A 20,248-nucleotide genomic window follows, 5' to 3' on the forward strand; every position below is an offset into this window, starting at 1 on the left:
AGGTGGGGCAGAAGGGAGAGCTGATCGCCCAGCCAGAAGCGGTGCTGACAGCTGTATCCCTTTCCTGCTTGTGAGTCAGAACTTTTTTGGACTCCTTACTTAAATGTGATTAAAGAAACGTGGTGAAGTGCTTAACGTAGATGGTGTGACTACTTCTCATGCAGGGAAGAAGTTTGTCTGTGATATAGACTGTAGTAGCAGGTGCTTGAGACTGGAGGTCAGGGGACACACAGTGCTGCTCAGTGGATGTATTTGCCACTTGGAGGGGAGCAGAAGGCACGTGCTGCCTTCAAGGGACCTGAAAACTCGTAACAAAGTGCCTGTGGATCTACAGTAAAGGGGAGGGTTTCCCTCATCTCAAAGGGAAAACCGATGTCATGCCTGGCAAACCAGAAGGCTGACTTTAAAAAAGGAGTAAGATTTGTGCAATGGGATAACAGGCTGTGGGCAAAAATAGTCTGTTGTTGTGCGAGAGGTGTTTTCATCTCGTAGGAACTAAGCATCCCAGCTCTGTGTCAGCTGCTGTAACCCCGAGGAGGAGAGACCCTCGTTCCTGTTTCACAGCCGCTGAAGCGAGGCGGTGTGGCAGCAGACCCTGGTAGCTACAGCATGCGTACTGCCCTGCTGGGGGCCTGGCTGCCCATATTTTTCTGCCCAAAACCATTTAAAAAATAATAAAAACAGAGCAACAAGGTTAGTAAGTTTACATGTAGTTTAATGCACTTAACTGACACCAGATTGTACAACACTTCAAAGCAGGAAGGCACAAATTGTGGAAAAGATCTCATCTTAAACGTTTCCAGAGTGCAGTGGCCAGAAGATAAACCTCTGGCCGCTGTAGTGGGACACATCACAGCACTAATGCACTGTGTCTAGTGGTAAACGTGGAAGACTCAGGACACGTCAGGGGCAGCTTTCTGGAAGCTGTGTTAATATGTGGCTGGATTTCTTCCTCTGAACATAATGAAGTTGGAGCTCACGCTTATTTCTGGTAATAGTTAAAATGCTGTTGTCATATAAAACATAATGCTGTAATAAAGAAAATTAGTACTTTTCAATCAGCACTGTCTTTTAGTTTGCTATAAAAGCCAGTCAGGCATACACCCCTTTGACTTGTTTAGTAAAGGCATATTTGTTTTAAACAAGTCAACTTGTAATTAGCAGACTAATGGTATAAGTACTTCAGCCAAAAATAAAATAAGGCTATAACTTTATATAGAAAGTGCTTGTGGAAAAAAAAAGTATCTCTTTGGCTGAAAACTGTTTATTCAGATTGTTTCTCGTTGCGATTGTCCTTCCAGATACGGTAATTGAGTGCAGAAGCCATGGTTAGCCAGGCTAAATAAGGAACCATCAAATAAGCTGCTGTTCTGCTGATGTTGTACCAGGAAGCAGTTGTAGCTGTTGCCGTACCAGTCGTGAGCAGGAGAGTTACCAACCCCTGAAACACAGGAAGGGGGTTAGTGTTGGTTTTACTTGTTGCATTTTCTTGACTAGATAGTCTTTGTGTGGCTCCTTCTACTTAGCTCTGGCACTTGTTAGATCCCTGTTGTGAGTTAATTCCTTCTCAGAAAACCAGCCAGCAAAAAAAATACAGATTTCTGGTGAGTTATGAGTCAGTTTGACTCATAAAACAATACAACAGTCATAAGAAAGGACACTGCAGCTGGGAGCAGGAGAGGGAGAATAAAATCCATCTCACCCGTACCCTCTTTCTTTGGCAGCAGGAAGTGTTCCACTGATTACAAACCCCGTGTGACTCTGAGCAGGTCACTTAGAACTAGTAAACTCCAGTCTCTTTGTGTCACAGATGCTGCCTGAAGAGATGTGGTGTGAATGAATCTGTGATGGACTGCAAAGCCTTCCACTGTTACAGCACTGCATATAGATTTGGAGAACCAGGCAAATACTTTTATTACTGATTTTTATTTTTGAGGCAAGTTGTTTCTCTTCAGACTGCAGAAAATTCGTCTTGTCTAAAATGGGTGCTGGTTACCAGAGTAATGTTATGATAAACTTCTTATCACTCCTGTTTGCCAGAGATACCTAGGCATAAATGTTGATGTTTTCTAGTCACACAAAGCTCTTATCAAAGGGTGGCAGAAAGAGCTTCTTGAAATCTAAACGTTTAAGGATGTTGTAGATACGTAAATTCTCTCAGGTGACTGCTGGCATGCATTAACGAGAACTTTAGAAAACTTCTGCAAACCATATTCTGTACTGAGGCTTGTTTTCAGGGAGAAAAGATTGTGACACAAAACTTTCATCTTAGCACTTTGCAAATGACAGCAGAAGCCTGCGAGAAAGCAGCTTGCTTTTCCACTTACCCATCCCATTTTGTGAGCTCCAAAAAATATTGGAGTCCATGCCCAGTTCAATGCCAGCTGCCCTGCATACAGCCCCAGAGGAACCACCGCCTTTTCGTTGAAGCCCCCCAGTTCCTTCCACACCAGGTAGGAGCCATACCTGGAGAAAGCAAAGGGAAGGAAGGTGTAACTCAGAACTCTGGCTAGAAAGCAACCACGTGTTCTTGATCAAATGAAATGAGTAACTTCAGTGCTAGGGTCTAGGTTCATTTGGAAAAGCAGCTATCCAGGCACTGCTTGGCAAGTGACTGACAGCACAGGGCTGGTCACCTGCTGTGGACAGAGAAATAGAGAAAAATTCCCTGTCCTGTCACGGTTCTCACCTCTAGGTGCAGAGGAGCAGATGACCTACTGCATTTCAGTCTTAAAAGAGAATGCCATTTTGAAATGGAACCAAGTCTAAGATACAAGGGTAAAAGGTAAGTCTCTAAATAGCAGAGAAACTTAATTTTGGTACTAGGACATGGTGCTTTAAAAGAAATTTAAAAAATAAAACCTTTTAAAATGGACGAAGTACAGAAGTAGGAATTGAGGTGGGAAGGGACAAAAGGAATGGCATCCCAAGGCACAGGTGAGTGTGGGTATGGGTGGTGTTAGAGCAGGAGCAACCCTGTAGTCACATTTCAGAAGGGAGGAGTGGATGGGACAAAGATGGGGAGAACAAAGATTTTGGGGGCTTCTATGGGAAGAATTAATCACAGGGAGGATCCAGCACCCTTCCTGTCCCTGGGATCCTGGCTACTGAAAGATCCTCCTAATGCCACAGAAGACCATTTCATTGGCAGGATCCCGGAATGTAAGCTGCTAAAGACAGGAATTCTCAGGGTTTGGGAGATTTACTAATGGAAGGTTTATTTTTGCACTGAAGGAGCCTGATTAGAAAAGGGAGCACTCATCAGCTAAGGCTATTTCTTTTGTTCTTGTTTGACTGACTTTCCCTTTAGGCATCAGCTAGATCTCAGTCCAGGTGACTGCGCAGCCATTCCAGGTGCCTACAGTAGAATCCCCTGGATAAGATGTCAACACCTGGAATTATACCCTTGTTTCAGAACTGGGAGCTGAATACCTGTTCCATCCTGGCAGGAATGTCAGCTGGACTCCGCGCAATGCGCGACAGCGGGTGGCTCATACGTGTTTCTGCTGGCAGTGGAGCAGAGATGGAGAGCAACTTGTAAGTGTTTGTTTTTAGGAGCAGGCAAACATCCACAGGAGTAATTGCAAGGAGTCTGTCTTCCGTTGTAGATCATATGAGAAGGATTTTTTTTTCCCCCTGTTTAACCCAGTTAGTGATCCAAGCTTGCTTTGTGGCCATTACTTTCGTAAGGCCTGAACAATGCAGCTTTGATATCTTGGCAGTTTGATTGCAGAGTATTAAAAAAAGGGGGGGAGGGGGTAGCATAAGCGTTAGAAACTTAACAGTTTATTTTTGTAAAAGTCATCAGGACCCAACTCTGTTCCTAAGTGACTTACAGAGCCACAGTGTGGCCTTACAGTTGTTCATACATCTGACTTGGACTTCAGACCAAATCTGCTAGAAAGTTAAATGTCAAGACAGACATGTAAGCTTATGAAATCTTGCTTTTAGTTATTTCTTGCTTTTAATATATTCAAGAGATTCTAAAGGAATGAGATGCCTTGATCATTCAAGGAATGCATGCACATGATGGATTACAGGAGAAAAGGGCTGCTAATAAATATGATCTTTTCATTGAGCTATAGATGTACGTAACTGAGACCATCCACCTCAGAACATACCGATTCTGGTATTATCAAAGTAAGTGATAAGCTGTTGCAATTTGGATTTTTAAAATATTTAACTTATATCCAGGTTTATGATGAGGAATCCAGAATGGTTACAAATTGTGCAGTCCACTTGAAGCAAACCCTTCATGGGAAAACTGCTCTGCTCTGCTCTTGTCTCCTTGTTAAAAGGCATTTTTTTTATTCACAAGACAGCAGTGATCTGATTCAAATGCTGACTCCTGGAATATACAAGAGTAGAGAGCAATTTTTTTAAAGTACGCTCCCTAAGAGGTGAAAGAAAAGAGAATACTGATGGGAAGGGAGAGACAGTACATCAGGCTATAAAAATTACAGAGCTTTCAGGAAAGAAAATGAACCCAAAATGAGAGAATGTGTGAGCGAATTTAGCATTCAGATATTGCATCATTGCTGTAATTTGCAACAGGTGGTGTGGTATTTAAGACAACCTGCAGGGTGACCATGTAATGTGAACTTGGAAAAGATCTGGTCTCTTTGAAACTTTATATAGTTAAGCCAGTGCTATACACAAACTATAAATCACTTAAAATGTACTGTCATGATGGAAGGAATCGGAGGGCTAAGCCATAAAAGGCATATTGCAGCCTGAAAACTATTACTACTGCATTAACCACAATGTGTATTTGATGGCTGGGAAAAAACACGCTGAATCTTGGTAGGTAGCTGGATCCTAGTGACCAAGTGCCGAAGAGGCATCAGAGCATCCCGCCGTGCCTGGGGCTGTGCTGCTGCCCGCTGCTGAGCGCTGCCTCGCCGTGGGGGCACAGCTCACTGCACTGAGAGCAGTCTGTGAGGATATCCAAACTGCCCAAACAACCTCCTGGGACAACCCACCTCTGTAAGTGTTTTTGCTGCATCTTACTAAAAGTAACAGCTGCCAAAATACAGTGTTGTTAAACTTTTAAGGTTCCTGTGGGAATGGCATTTGGCCTTGTGACTCCTTGTTCATTTGACAGTCACTGCTGTGCTGTCAGGTGTTTTAAACTAGCTCAATGAAGAGGCAGTAGGTGGCTTCAAACATTTATAGTTAACAGCCTGGCAGTTTTATTTGAAAGGACATGTATGTTTTGATTTTGGTTTCTTTTAATTGAACTCTTAGTTCTATCCCAATCATTCCCCCCCTTTTTTATTTTCCTAAAGCTAGTGAAGGACACACACAGAAGTCCCAGTGCTGCCTTGCTTGGCAGCTCCTCCCCTCAGGGAGTGAGGAAAGCACATCAGCGGCAGCTTTTCAAACCCCCGCTTTTCATGTGGATACCTGTGCATACAAAATGTCCTATCAACCCCCCCACAACTCCCAAAACATGTTTTTACCTGTTAAACAGGCAGCTTGACGCAGTTTCTTACAAACACACAGCCAGGAATACAACAGTAGTTCTCTGGTTGAGTATTATACCGTAAGCACTTCGAGATCAGGTAAGTGCCTTGATACCATGTGGAAAACATACCCCATAGATGTGTAGAGAGTTCCCCAGACGGGAGCAAACGCCCAGTTCGGCGGGCGCCAGGATGGCTTCTGTAGAGACTCGTACCACACCGGCACCTCCCTCCTGGTTATCCTGCTTCCCAAAAACCCTCCTGCATGGGGCAGGAGCGTGAAACCCACTGCTGAGGCCCAGCCTGGTACCGCTTCCATTGAGACAGTGAATCTGAAACAAACCCAGACGTGGTCATGAGCAGAGTCATTTTTACATGAAACTACACAAATATATTCCATTTTTAGCTTATTTTAGAAATATACCAGTGTGTAGGAGCTGATCCACGCTCTAGTCCTGTCTCTGGGACAGGCTGCAGCTGAAGTGAACAGATCTTGTACCAGGTTCACAGGACAGTGCTCATCCCCAGAAAGGAACCTGTCACATTTGGTGGGGCTGGGGGCCGAGGCCTTTACTGCCCTCTGCTTTGTGCTGTGGGGTTAATGAATTTTACCTACATAAATAATATTCTCCCCATAAGTATGCCAGAGGAATAAAGCAGTTTGATATCATATGAACTCCACCTGGGGAGGGCAGGGGAAGCACTAAGTGGGTATTTCTGTATTCACCAAAAGGTCCATTCACTCAGTGGAATGGTGTAGTCGAGAGTAAGAAAAGTGTGTGCTTTCCTGTGCTCAAGCAAAATAATTTTATAGTTGTGTTGCATTTTTAGCCTCAGAAGGGTGCAAAGGATGCTCAGTGGCTAGTAAGAGCAATGTGGATTAGTAGCAGACACTTGAGAAGCTGCCTGGAAAAATAACCACCAGGGAGGACAATGAGGAGATAAGTACTTAAATGATGTTTTGTGAAACAAGGAAGGAGATCTTGGTGGATAAAGGGAGAGTACACCTGTGGCTTCTTCCTGAAGCATTCAGTCAGTTGCAGCAATCTTTGATGCCAAGCCCATGAAGTGTACTGGATTAAATTTGCCTACAGGAGTAGGACTAAGTAATGCCTTGCTCTGGTTGGCTGTGCAAGAGCAAGACTGCATTAAAGTACAGGCAGCAGTAAAAAAGAATAAGCAAGTAAGCAGGAAAAAGCTTCACTGCAGATTTTCTGGTCAAAAGCCAAATGCTACAGAAGAGCTGTGTTTAGCTTGCTAAAATGTAAACAGATTAGAGGTACGATAAAAAAGGGCAGAACTGAAACGTGCTATTTTTTCAAGTATGCAGTAGGGAAGTACACCCAATTCCTGTTCATCTGTAACGCAGGAGGGGGAGGCAGCAGGAAGGAATCATAAGAGATTGCAGCAGTGGGGAAAGAGCAGCTCTGGAAGCCCCAGAAGAGAAAAATAGTTTTAGAGCAAAGTTTCAGAGGTTTGTCAAAGAACAGTGCCCTGATGACTTGACTGTTGTCTTGGCCGATGTTTAAAAGTTTTTAGTGCTATAGTCGTGACTCTGGGATGAGGAGGCAGGGAGTGGGGAAGAAGAAACCCCACTTGTAACAGACGTGCTTAAACTGATAGGAAATGGCACACAGATGACGTTGCGTAGTCACAGTTTTGCTGGTGCAGTGGATTTCTGCTTGGAGAACAGCCAGGGAGCTCTCCTGCATTATGGTTTTTGTCCCTGTACTTTGGTCTGCCCATGCAGTTACACAGATTTAAAGATATTTCAGTGGCTGGGACCACAAGCCAGAGTGCATGGGATCAAGAAAAATCATGGTGATAGAAGCAGAGCAGAATTCTGAAGGCAAAACAGTGAGCGTGGAGGGACTGGTACAGCCTGAGGGATGAGAAGGTCTGTAAGGAGTAAACAAGAAAGGGCAGGTCGCTGCTGAGCTGTGGGTATGCCCGGGAGAGTCGTGGGAGGGCAGTGAATAGGAGTGCATGCAAAAAAGGCAGCAGACAAAGTCCAGCAACAGTCAAAGTCAAAAACAGAACAAAAGAATGAACGAGTGGAAGAAAAACTAAGCAGGGAGGAATTCAGAACTAAGGTTGGGGAGGAGGAGAAGTGGGAGAACGATGTGCTAGTCTGCTGGAATAGTATCAGCTGGGTCTTGGGCAGAGGATGGACAACAAGGAAGGGAGGAAAAAGTCTGCATAGCTCGTTGCTGTAGTCATGGCTGCCATACTTCCTGCCTAATGGCTTCTACTCGCTATTTACCAGGGAGTGTCTGAACTGGAGCAGGGGAGTAGCCGTGTTCTCCTACGCAGAGATCCATATCGTTACTGTCCACAGGGAGCAGCTGCCAGCTGCAGGACGCGCTACCTTCAGCAGCAGCACGAAGGCTCTGCCTTGGCTGGGACGTGGAGGAACTGCTGTGTGCAGGAGCAACCAGGGGTAATGGGAACAAGAGCTCCGAGCACAAGGGTCCTCTTTGGTTGCCTTCAGATAAGTAATTCCCAAAGGTTAAGTCAGAAATTTAAAGCTACTGAGACCTCACTAATTCTTAACCTTGTTGCTCTTTGCCTGCAGAGAGAACACCAGGCGTCGTTCTCTACCCGTGCTGTAACATGCTGGTCATCTGTGCAGCTCCAGTGTGGCTGTCAAATGCTGGGTTTTTTTAAAGTGATAAGCAGGGACCCAAAGGGGTTTATCCTTTATTTGGATGTAACCATATCAGGGTGGTTTCCTGCTGGTATTAAGCAACTGGACTTTGTCAGGAGTTCTGTCAGCTTCCCCCCAGGGAAGAAAGTCTGAAAGTGTTCTGCAAGCTGAAAGTGCTAAATGCCATTGAATTGGAGAAGTACTGCTCTGCTGCAGTAATTAGCGATTAAACGATGTCGCCAGGCGTCTGTCCCTCTGTGTGTTGGAGGAAGAATGCTGAAATAATTCTTCAGTGACAAGAGAAAGTAAATCAGGTGGGCAGACAGAAATGGGGAAGGTACAAAGCAAAGAAATGGGGACTGTGGAGCTGTGCATGAACAGGAAAGGGGAAGAAATAGAAGTGAGGAATTGAACATACTGGCTTGAATTGAATATTGGTGTCCCAGTCTTTTGACTACTCTTCCTACTAATTATATCCTATGTTTTCCAATAGTATTTCTCAGGACTTCCCAAGCATGGCAAAACACTCTCTCTTGAATAGTACCAAGGAGAAGGAGGAACGAACCCGTGCAGCAAGATCAGCAGGTGCTGGTAGGCTCAGCCTAGTCGACTCCCATCAGCACTGGGAGTCCCTGTATTTTATTTCCTCAGAAATTAAATAGTAGCATCGATTTCCCGTGAAAAGCAGTGGCTGATTGTGGCAGCAGCACTAGCTGAGTTTGGAAGAAGCCACGTCCACCCTCGCCGGTTACCTGGTGCAGGTCTCTAGCGAGGGTGGCCGGGAGGGTCGGGGCAGCGCTGCAGTGTTTGGTTACTGCGCAGCACGAGACCTGGGCGGCGTTTATAGAACGCCCAGAGCATTTTTTGAAAGTGATGTAATCACAGAGTATGTAAAGGATTATCAGCCCTGACTTCCTTGTAGTGCATAGCTGATAATCCTGCAATTACTTGGGGATAACTTAAATGGCACAGGTTTGCTGGCACAGGTTTGCTAACACAGCCCCTCTGGCTGCATCTGTATTACGCAACCTAGAAATAATTACTGCTTTCCCGGTCGTATCCCAGCTCCACTTCAGGCTGAGATCTGGTTGCACAATATTCTTGCACCCTGATTTTCATACCAAAGAAACCTGGGTGTCTGTGGATGACATCTGCAGTGTGCCCAGCAGGTATCTGCCTCCTAAGAACCGCCACAGTTGGAAATCTCCTCTTTCCACACACACTTAACTTGTTTATTTCTGTTTCCACTTCTTTTTTCTGCCCTGCAACATTTTCTTCATCATCCTGCCCATTTTCTGTTTATCCCCAGTCTGACTCCAGGCAGTTCCAGCACCGCAGCGAGGGCTGCAGCAGGCTAATTGGTTTCACAAACATGTTAAAGTAACTTTTCTAGGTGTTCAAAATGCCCAACTTGCCCAGAGCTGGTTCCAGCTACATAAAGTAACAGGAAAACTAAAGAGTGGGGGGGAAACAACCCAATCCTGCAACTGGCTGCCTAATGGGCTTCTGGTTTTTTGCAGGCTGTTTCTCTGTGGTGGTGTAACGTGCAGAGAAACAGAAGCCTGCTGTGTCCTCCTCTTTCTGGAAAAAACACTGCACCCCAAAAAAGGGATGGGGTGCGCTATGGGTGGGACTAGATGTATCAGGACAGGAGCTGGTTTGCTTCAGCCTGATGAAAAATGAAGTAAAACACTTCTCTGCTTTGAGCAAGTCTCTGAAAGGCAGGTGGGTCCCTTCCCCTTCTCCGGGCACTCCAGGGAGAGCTCACTCAGGGGGAAGAAGGACGGAAAGGACAGCGACTCCCATTGCTTTTTCTTCTATCCCTGTGCTGATAAACCTCCAGCTAATCCCTTGTGCCACTTAGTTCTGGCTACTCAATCACAGGGGGTTTAAATTACAGCTAGTGCCTTAAAAACAGGGAGGAAAACCTCTCGGTGGGGTGAAATCACCCCTGCGGTGCCGGGGATATCGTGCCCCTGTTCCCAGGCAGACTGACAACGCTGTCAACAAGCTGTCAAAGGGGGTCGGTCCCAGGACACACACGCTCCCTCTCATCCTCCACAGTTTTTCTATGGCAGGTAAGGTTCTGCCCAGGTCTGAGAGGCAGTGTGCAAATTTTCCCTGGGGAAAAGGCCTCTTCCTGGGAGCGCTGTCTGAAGAATTGAGGGGTACATACTTAATTTATATCGATAAACTATTTATGTCTGTTGTGGCTTTAATTCCTGGGAAACCACAATGCTAGAAACAAAGTTATGTCACAGTCTGTGACACAGAACAGGGCTACCAAAAAAAGCAGCCTTGTCTTTGTTCTCTAATCTCAATAGAGAAACTTAGTATCTATTCCATAAATACAATATAAATATCTAATGAGTAAGTGTAGAGTATATGCTTATAATATGTATTTATAACTAAACCTTTAAATGATGGTATTTATTTAAGGATGTAACGCGAGGCGTACTCATCAGATCTAGAGACAACAAATGTCACTGCCCAGGTTACACTTCTTTTAAAATGGCAGAGCACAAGTTGTGCAAATAAATCTATGGTTTGTGGAAGATTCACACACTGGGAACGGGATCGTACACTAGAATAAAATCTTCCCAGGTGGTAATTTTGCTCTTCTAACTTCCCCCAGGTATGTTTGTGTAAACTCCTCTGCACGCAGTGTACCTTACAGACCAAACATCCCTTTGACTACCCTCCTTCCACAGCTGCCCGACCTCTTCTTCTTTGTCCACCTGCTTGGAAAGTGCCATCCATGTCTGTTCTTCAAAACCGGGTGTTTCTCGGGGTATTTCTCGTTCCCAGGCCTGGCTCCCCTCGGCTGGCCGCCTGCTCTTCCACCAGTGAAGCGTCAAGGGCCGCGCTGGCAACGTCACGGCGGGTGAGTCTCGAGCGCCTTACGGGGTCTGCGCCCTTTACAGCCAACCACGGACAGAAGGGTCGTGCTGAGGGGCCTCCAACATCCCCCAGGCGGCTCCAGGACCCTTTGTGGGGCCTGAGAGCTGCCAGAGGGTCACCCGGGCGTGGGGGCTCGTGGGGCAGCCGGGGCGCCCGCCCGGAGGGTGACGAGGGCAGAGCTGGCCCCGCGTTACGGCCGTTCCCGTGTGCCAGAGCCGGACTCGCTGCTTGATGCTGTTTCATAACCACGAGTGATGCAGAGACGTTGCACAACTGCACCTCTGGTATGGAAAGTTTCATTTTCTTTTTTTCCCTTTTTTTTTTTTTTCTTAAAATGATCCTGCCCCGGAATGATCAAATGTGCAAAGTGCGTTTTGTGCTGGTTCATCGGCGTTACTTGGGGATTCGGAAGGGAAGAAACACGAAGGCCAGGCCCAGCCCCGTCCCTCGCCCTCGCAGAAACCCCCCGCGGGACAGAGCGGGCACAAAGGGAAGGTGCCTCAGAGCTGGTGTCTGCTCCACCTGCATCGCTTTGGCTGTTCTAGGGGTATGGCTGAGATATTGCGAAGGCCAATAACGATCTTTTCGGTAATTTCTTTTTTTGGATCTAAAACTTCCAGAGAAACGCAGACTATATTTGCTATTACTGATAGAATAAGTAGTGCCCGCCACCCTTCCCCTTAAAAAAACTTTAGCCCAGGACCACGTTAGGGAGCAGAGCCCACGAACAGCAGTTTCTGTGGTCGATCTCCCCTCCCATCCCGCCCCGTCCCGGTGGCAGCGGGCGCAGGGCAGCCCCGCCGTTACCTCCGCTCCGCGCCGCCGCCGCCCGCCGCGACTCCTCTGCCGTGAAGCGGCGGCACCGCCCCGGGGAGGAGCCTCGGCCGGCGGGCGGGGACAGCGCCGGGCCGGGCCCAGGCCGACTCCTTCCTTCCGTCCGTCCGTCCGTCCTTCCGTCCGTCCTCCCCTCCCTCCCTCCCTCCGGCCGGGCGGTCCCGGGTCCCGGCCATGGGCCCCTGGCCCGCGGCGCCATGGCGGCTTGGTGGCTGCAGCGGGCGCGGCGGCCTCCGCGGCGCAGCGCGGCGGTGGGGCAGCAGCTCCCGGCCCGGCGCTGGGGACCGAGCGGCGACGCTGAGCGACCTCCTGCAGAGCTCGGTGGGGGACGCGGAGCCGGGCGCGGCGGCGGCGACGCGGGAGCGGCGGCGCCCCCGGGAGGGCTCGGTGCTGCTGTTCCCGGGGCAGGGCAGCCAGGCGCCGGGCATGGCCCGCGGGCTGCTGCCGTACCCGCGCGTGCGGGACATGTTCCGCCTGGCCGAGCGGGTGCTGGGCTACGACCTGCTCTCCCTCTGCCTGCGGGGGCCGCGGGCAGAGCTGGCCCGCACCCGGCACTGCCAGCCCGCCGTGTTCGTCGCCTCCCTGGCCGCCGTGGAGAAGCTCAACCACCAGCGGCCTGAAGTGAGCGGCGGGGGGGCGGGACGGGGTGCCCGCGGGGCCCAGCGCGGCCGGGGTCACCCCCCCCTCCCCAGCTGCCCGCCGCGGCCGGGCTCCCCCGGGGCCGATCGCGGCCGGGGTCCCCCCCCGGAGCCGGCTGACGCGTCCCGGGCCTGTCTTGTCGCGCAGGTGGTGGAGAGCTGCGTGGCGGCGGCGGGGTACAGCGTGGGGGAGTTCGCGGCGCTGGTCTTCGCTGGAGCCCTGGGCTTCGCTGAAGGTGCCCGAGAAACGCGTTGAACCCCTCGTAGATCTCGCACCCCATCCCCGCATTGGGCCAAAGCATCGCCTGTGCCCGACGTTTCCCTCCCGCTCTTTTTTTTTTTTTTTAACGAAGATAAATTTTACTTCCTGCCCCCCCCCCCGTGCCCTCAGTACGGCACCACAGGCTGACGTTTGCCTGGAGCGAAGCGCTGCCCCCCCTCGGTGCGGGGCTTGCCCGGGGGGGTGTGCACTCACCGCCTGTCTCGTCTCTCCCGCAGCGCTGTACGCAGTGAAGGTGCGCGCCGAGGCCATGCAGGAGGCGTCGGAGGCCGTCCCCAGCGGGATGCTCTCGGTCATCGGCCGGCCAGAGACAAATTACAGATTTGCCTGCTTGGAGGCCCGTAACCACTGTGAATCGCTGGGTATAGAAAACCCTGTGTGTGAAGTCTCAAACTACTTGTTTCCAGACAGCAGAGTTATTGCAGGACACTTACAGGTATTGCTTCGGAGTAACTATCCCTTTAGTGGAATTTATCATTTGGTTTTGAAAAACTTTCCCTTTGTGCTTCTGTGTGGAAGTTACTACAGCCTTAGTTTGTCCAACAACAAGTATTTGGTCTGTGGGGTTTCTTCCCAGCATGCGCTCAGGTGGTTCTCGTGGGGTGACTGAGTAAACCTGTGTCGTGCAAGGCTCTCACGTCTCTCTCTCTTTTATAGGCTTTGGAGTTTCTGCAGGAGAATGCTCGAAAATATTCTTTCACACGTACAAAACTGCTCCCAGTCAGCGGAGCGTTTCATACCAGACTGATGGAACCAGCCGTAGAGCCGTTGGCTGAAGTCCTAAAATCGATCGAGATTCAGAAACCGCTGGTGTGTGTCTATTCCAACGTCAATGGCAAAAAGTACATGCACCCGGAGCACGTCCGGAAGCTGCTGGCGAAGCAGGTGGTGTCACCCGTGATGTGGGAGCAGACCATGCACTCCGTGTACCAAAGGAAGCAAGGAACAGAATTTCCTTACACGTACGAAGTGGGGCCTGGGAACCACCTGGGAGTCATTCTCAAAAAATGTAATTTAAAGGCCTGGAAGCAGTATAACCACGTAGATGCTCTGGAAGATGAGGAAGCAGCAGAGGCCTAAGTAGCCTTTTGAGAAAAATCCACGTAACTTGTTTTTTCTGCCCAATTTAAAAGTCTTCACGGCTTCTCGTGATGAAAAGAGCCCCGTGCGCGTCATCGCCACGAACGTTTTCCCTCCCCGCGTGCCTCGCTCGGGGGAGAGCAAAGCCTGGCTCTTCTGCCTGCGTCGGGACTGCGCGCTGCCACTGAACACGCTGCTGAATGGGCCTCAACCCTGCGAGCAACTTCCCCTCTCTTTTATTTTTTCCTTTTTTTAACTCTGGGGGGTGGGGGGCGTGGATTCGGGTTGAAGTCGGCAGGTTTGGCTGCCCGGCGCGGGGCTCCTCTGCGCAGCGCAGGTGGACCCGCGGTGGCTGGTGGCTGCAGGCCGTGGCGGGCGCGGCGCTGGGCTCCAGGGTGCGTTCGGAGGAGCCCTCGGGGCGGTGGTGGATGCTGGCGGACCACGGACTTGCGGGACGTTTGTCTCTGTAAAATTGCTTTGTGTCCGTGTTGCCAGGTAGCAGCCGGCTAAGGCAGAAGATGTTGCTAGGAACGTGATTTTCTTAAGGCTAAACTATAAATAAACTATAAAGCTTTCCTTGGTATTGTTAATGCTGTGGGGTGCATCGTTACCGGCCTGTAGCCCACACGTGAACGGAAATAACTTTCCCTGCGGTTGCCCAGGGCCGCCGTGGCTGCGGTAAGGGACACAGGAACGTTTCGCTGAAGGACAGAGCTCCCCAGAACGCGCCCCCTCCCCAGCGGTGCCTCTGAGGCTGCGCAGGCTGAACGGGCCCTCGGGGGGACTTTTCTTCACCAAGCAGAAAACAGCAGCTTTAGGAACTGGGAGAACGGTGTTTGCCAGGGGATGGTGTACGGGCCAGCAGGGAAGGGTTTCGTGGGGCACGCTATGGCGTGACCAGAAGCTTCAGCTGAACTCAAGCTTTTTTTTTTTTCTTTTTTTCTTTTTTCGGTATTTTAGTGGTATATTTAACAGATATATAGGAAAAACTTAGGATATATTACTTAAATGACCGTGCACATCCTCAGTAATTCCTTGTGAAATGCAGAATAAATCCCAATTACAGTATTAATCATGTCACAGTTTCACGTTTCTGAAAGGGAAAGCGAATTTAAAAATACTGCTTCAGTTATGCTGGATTAGTGGAGTGTGTTATTAAGTGGCTCTTCCGTGAACTGAGATTGGCCGCTGAGCCTGCCTTTACAGTACAAATGCTGCTCTTGCCATGTGTAAACATTAACTATTGGTAAAATACAGAGGAATTTGTCAGCTGCTGGACTATTAAAGGCTGCCAGTTAAGGGTTGGGATTACTGTAAAGAAAGTTCCTTCGGCGAAGGCTCCGGTGCTCCAGGTAAGGTGCTAATTATTCAATAAAGCATACCCAAGTCGTCACTAGGTGTTAGAATAGCTCAGCCAAATCCCATCTGTGTTATTAAACCCTGAGTTACGTGCTGTCTTAGAAGTTTCTGACCACATCTTCTACGACCAAATGTGATGTTCGTGACTTTGAAACCAGCTTTTATGATCACTGGAACTGAGCGTGGCGTGTTGGTGGCACTAATTCTGGTTTTCATATAGTGCTTTGTAGTTTCTGGACTTTTTTTTTTTTTAAATTATTTAACTTTTGCGGAAATTTTGGAGATCTGTTTTCTGTTTGTACTGCTCTTGCCGTAAGTATATATTATTTTTTTTTCCTAATTCCACTCTGTTGCACGCTTTGCCTGGAAGAAAAGCTCTTTGGGAGAAACATGCTAAAAATCTTGTTTGCAAACGAGAGCATCAGATGACCTTTGCACCTTCATCAGATGCAGGGCGCTGAAGGGACGTTGTATCTGAAGAGCATCCCGCCCTTGTGGGCCGTGTTTAATTAGTGGGAAGAGGGACCTGTGGCCCCTGCGCAGGGGTTTGCTGTCCCGTGCAGCCTTCGAGCAGATCCTGAGGTGACGAGCCGTGCGTTGCCTGTTGTGTCCCTACTCGTCTACCCCTCCTGCTGCTGGAAACGCAGCGTGCAGGATGTGTCAGGGCGGAGCGGTTCCTTCACCTGAGAACAAGCAGCAACAGGTTGTGGAAAAAAACCCAAGTGCTGTAAATTCTGTCACAAAGAAGTGTGCTTAAAAGAAAAAAAGAATTGGGGTGTGCTGAGCCACAGTGCGGAGCCTGAACGCGGAGGCTCTTGGCAGGGCTCCGCAGGTGGGGGGGAGCCCGGTCGTTGCCGCTCGCTGCGGTGTGCCTGTTTGTGCCAGGTATTGTTGCAGATGCTGTTGGCTTTGCGTTTCGCTCCCTGCATCGGTGCGACTGCATTTTATATTCCCTGAGACTGTTCTGCTCCGTACGTGCCGGATGCCAAACTCCCTCTCTCTTGTGATTCCAAATGTTACGGTGTTAATTGCAGGAGTGTGAGAAAGCGGAGCCATCCCACGCAGCTCTCGGATGAAAAGGGCACTGTGGTGGTCTCCCATTTATCATCGCTCCCCCGTGCATAAAGGTGGTTTATCTGGAAATAACAGAAATTATTTTGTAGTGCCAAAGTGATTCAGCCAGGAAGAATCAATATTTGGCAGCCGGTACTCGCTAATTGTCTATTAGATCCTCTTGATGGGAATTTTTACCCTTCACTAAACAATAACGTATTTTCTATGACGCTGCTGTTACGGAGTTAACGGAGCAGTCAGTTCCCTGCTGACACTGTGCTGGTTTTGGTTAGCTGGGCAGTTCCACGGCTGTGTTAGGTAGGGCGCCGCAGGGGCCTTCTGGAAAAAGGTGACACTGGAGCACGTGCTGCTGCTGCTGCCTGAACTCCCGGGCTGTGCCGGAGCCATCGCCCTCTGTGCACCTTCTCTGTGGACTTTCTTTTTTGCTCTGCATTTCAGGTCCATCAAAGATAGTTCAAAGTCCTTTAACGTGAAGTGGTTGAATGAAATACTCTAGTTGAGCCTTTTTCTTCTTTTTTCTTTTTTTTTTCCCAGAAGAATTTTTTGAGACAGGCAGTTAGGAGCGTAATGGGATTTGGGCACCACTCGTGAAAGAGAGGCAACGTATTCCTCAACCCGCTTCAGCTGGGCTGGGTTCGGCATTCGCCTCCACGGAAGGAAAGAGTCGTTCAACTTCCTTGTCTGATTTGAAGAGAGGCTCGAACTTGACACTCCCGCCCTCTCAGCGAGCGCCCATTAAACATGTATTACTGCATTTTCCTGTCTCAAACAGCCGCGGCAGCCGCATGACTGGGCAGGAAGCAGGCATCCCCTCTGCCGAGGGGAATACCCAAACCACCGCCACGCACTTTCGTTTTCTCTCGCTGAGAGTCTCTAACTGTGCACGGCGAGGAACGGCTTCGACAGCAAAGGGCAGGGAAGATGCAGCCGGATCTAGAGGAGTGTGTTGTCGCGAGAGGAGGAGCCCAGCGGTGCCCTGATGGCTGCCTGTGGAGTGGGGGAGGGTGGTGCCCACTCGTCCCCTGGAAGCTGTGCTCGAGTTTCCCTCGGTCATCTATTCCCCCTAAGCACATGCCTTCCAAAAAGACACACGTCATCAAAAAAAATCTCAAATTCTTGGTTTTTTTCTGGGCAACTCAAAGTTTCACTTCGGAAAGAGGCAGAAGAATATAGTCTATTAGTAGGTTTCTAAAAAATTCTGGAAAAGTAATTGCTTGGCTTGAGCAGCCCTCAGGTACCAATGCAGCCCTCTTGCTTGTGAGCTCCTCCTGACCACTCTTCGTCCAATGAACTATCATTTCATGTGCAAATTTGACTACGTAAGAATCAAGTAAAGCCTGTCCTGTCATCTTAGCAAAATGTACAAGACAAGATACTGCACAGTCTCGGAAAAAAAGTAGTAACACTGTGAAACATTTGAAGCAACAATTTAATTTTAAAAAAGTATCACGGTTTTTAATCTTTACTGTTGCTTTTACAGTGTGAAAATTTTAAAGGATGTCCAGCATGCCTTCAGTCTTCCCCACATCCAGAATCTCTTTAAGAAACTCGTTTATATGAAATAGACACTTTATACTGCATTAAAACAATCACAAACAGACTTTCTAATCGCCTGGAGTCACATTTCAAAACTAGCAAGTCAGGCAGTTATCCAGCAACAACCTCCTTATTTTAAATGTTTTTCTTTTTTAAAAAAAGGTATGAAACAGCAGTGACCCAGCACCAGCCTAGGTTTTAAATATAAAAGAGATTTTTATCAGTGTAAATTTGAAAAACAAACCAACTGCCACCACCTGGGTGTTAATGATATTGGTCAGAGTCCAGCAGTGACCTCCTCTTGCCATCCTCTGCGTTAATTCCGCAGTCCGTAATTCACGGCCCACCAAAAGGCAACGAGAAGCAAGGCTGCGGGCAGCAGCTTCTGGCAGAGGCACCTGCAGGGAAGCCTGCAGACCTGCAGGAGGAGAGGGAAGGTGGTCAGAACCAGCACGCAGCGCGGAGGCGGCGCAGGAACGCGAACACAACCCCTGCGCGGCAGCGCAGCGGGGAGCACAGGCCCGGTCTCCCGCGGAAACGCGCCTCGGGCTCTCGTTTTGCTGAGGTCGCTGCGCCCGCCGCCGCCGCAGGGTCGGACCCGGCCCCTGAAGAACCCCCCTCTCCTGCGGGGTGAACCCGGTAAGTCCCCGCCGGCAGCAGAGCCACCCTCCCTGTCGCCCCCGGACTAGACCCTCGCAGCTTCTGGCGGTGGGAGGTGCCTCCCCTCGGCTCGGAGCCCCCAGCAGCTGTGTGGGACTCGGGCAGCTGTTGGCAGCCGTTTGCCATATGCTATAAATGAGAAATTTCGGCCTAAAAAGAAAAAACGGGGCAATGGGGGCGCACCAACAAACTAAGGAATAAGCCCAAAGTGGGAGCTGCATGGTAGGCTTTATTCACTGGCACAGGTGGGAGTTGGGTGTTGCCATTACCCACTTGTCAACAGAAAGGTGGGGGGAAAGGGAGAGAGCGTACCCAGCTTCCATAACCAATGAGCCTTTTCGTCCAGTTATTGTTCCAAATATTTCCAAAGCTTCTTAGAACACTTTTAATAATGTTCCATGTCTGGAAAACACTGATAGCAACCCTGATGATTTAAAGAAACAAACAAACAAAAGGCATGAGGATAGAAAATTCATTCTAAAAATTAGCCAATAAAATACCAAGGTTTAGAGAACTACAAAAAGAAACCCAGAACTCCACTGTGTTCCTTCCTGAAAATCTGTGTGTACGTACGTATCTAAATATTTGGGAAGAAGATCTGGCAGCTTAGTAGGGCTTTTAAAGCTAGAGGTAATTTGGTTTCCGAATTAACAGGTGCCTAACGTCACCCAAGGAACCACGCGCAGAGCTCCTGAGCGGCAGCCCCACGCCTTTGCTCTTGTTTCAGGCTCAGACCAGCGCGACCCGACGAGGCTGGAGGTCGGTGACGCCTCGGCGCTGGGGCAGCGCGGCGAGACCAAGCCCACGGGGTCTCTGCAGCGTCGCTCCGGCTTCGCTGGGGCCGAGGCTACACGACTCCGTGCTGCGTCCGGGAGCGCAGGCGGGAGGGAACTGCCCTCTCTGTAAGCCTGCAGCGACCCTCCTCTCCCGGGAGCAAGCAGAGGGGAGGCAGGACCGCGCGAGTCCCTGGGGTGCAGACGCAGAGGACGTATCTCGGGTGAGTTATCCCCAGTTAACAGCTCTCCGTCACAACCCTGCCAGCTCTCAGAGAGAAAAGGAGACTCAAACTAGTCCGGCCACGGCTGCGTGTACGTGCACGGGTGGGTTATCCATGTGCAGTAACTCGTTAATCCCTGACGCGTCCCACTCACTAGGCCACAGAGCTCTCGTCGCTCAGTTGTGCTTAAAGGCACTGCCTAGCCTAGAAAAACACTGTGCTACTGTGAAATCTTAAATACCAAGAAACTGAGTCTTTTGCCTGTAAATGGCCGTAGTCTGTGGAAACAGTTTACGCCATAAAGCTCTTCTGTGTAAAACAAAGCTGCAGTATCTGGTTTGGGGTTTTTAGCTTCTGTATGAAGCAGCAGTAGTAACAATAAAATTTTTTACTTTGTGCACAGAGACATTATTGTTTCTCTCATAAAACATTACCGTTTCTCTCTCTAACATGGTTTTTAGAAGGATCTGAAGACAGAGGGCCAGTGGGGTGCCTTACCCGCGTGCCAGGTGAAGCAGCGTATCCTCAATCTTCCTGTGGTACATCCTCTCGAAGTCGTCCCCGATCAGGGCCAGTTGGTGGCCAACCTGGGTGGCGGAGCTGCGAGGCGTTGGGGAGGGGCACGTTAGAGGCAAATCCCCCAACAGCACTGCTCTAGAAACCACCGGCAATGTGAGGCACAGTTACCCCCAACAGCTGGACTAAACTGGGCATGCACAAAGCAGAACGGTGAGGTGGGTTTTTTTCCTCATGGTTTTATTGATTAGGCACCTTACG

General features: G+C 49.4%; 2 protein-coding genes across 4 annotated transcripts; one reads left to right on the plus strand and one right to left on the minus strand.

The window, feature by feature from the left end:
* Window positions 1–698: 698 nt before the first annotated feature.
* On the minus strand, window positions 699–12,023 carry TSPO (translocator protein). 3 transcript variants are annotated; one of them, XM_074872171.1, is made up of 4 exons: window positions 11,821–11,901; window positions 5,597–5,797; window positions 2,328–2,466; window positions 699–1,441 (listed from the first exon to the last, which is right to left on the minus strand). In XM_074872171.1, the coding sequence occupies exons 2-4, from the start codon at window positions 5,782–5,784 to the stop codon at window positions 1,265–1,267; spliced, it is 504 nt and encodes a 167-aa protein (XP_074728272.1). In that variant the 5' UTR covers window positions 5,785–5,797; window positions 11,821–11,901; the 3' UTR covers window positions 699–1,264. The 3 variants fall into 3 exon arrangements, with proteins under 3 accessions (XP_074728272.1, XP_074728273.1, XP_074728274.1); XM_074872172.1 differs by lacking the exon at window positions 11,821–11,901 and adding an exon at window positions 5,890–7,810; XM_074872173.1 differs by lacking the exon at window positions 699–1,441 and adding an exon at window positions 3,433–3,506 and having other exon boundaries at window positions 2,342–2,466; window positions 11,821–12,023.
* Window positions 12,022–14,435, plus strand: MCAT (malonyl-CoA-acyl carrier protein transacylase). The gene is made up of 4 exons (XM_074872170.1): window positions 12,022–12,468; window positions 12,634–12,721; window positions 12,984–13,201; window positions 13,423–14,435. Exons 1-4 carry the CDS (start codon window positions 12,022–12,024, stop codon window positions 13,843–13,845), a joined length of 1,176 nt encoding a protein of 391 aa, XP_074728271.1. The 3' UTR covers window positions 13,846–14,435.
* The last annotated feature ends 5,813 nt before the right edge of the window (window positions 14,436–20,248 follow it).

Source organism: Strix uralensis, chromosome 5 (genome assembly GCF_047716275.1).
Source record: "Strix uralensis isolate ZFMK-TIS-50842 chromosome 5, bStrUra1, whole genome shotgun sequence".
Lineage (NCBI taxonomy): Eukaryota > Metazoa > Chordata > Aves > Strigiformes > Strigidae > Strix > Strix uralensis.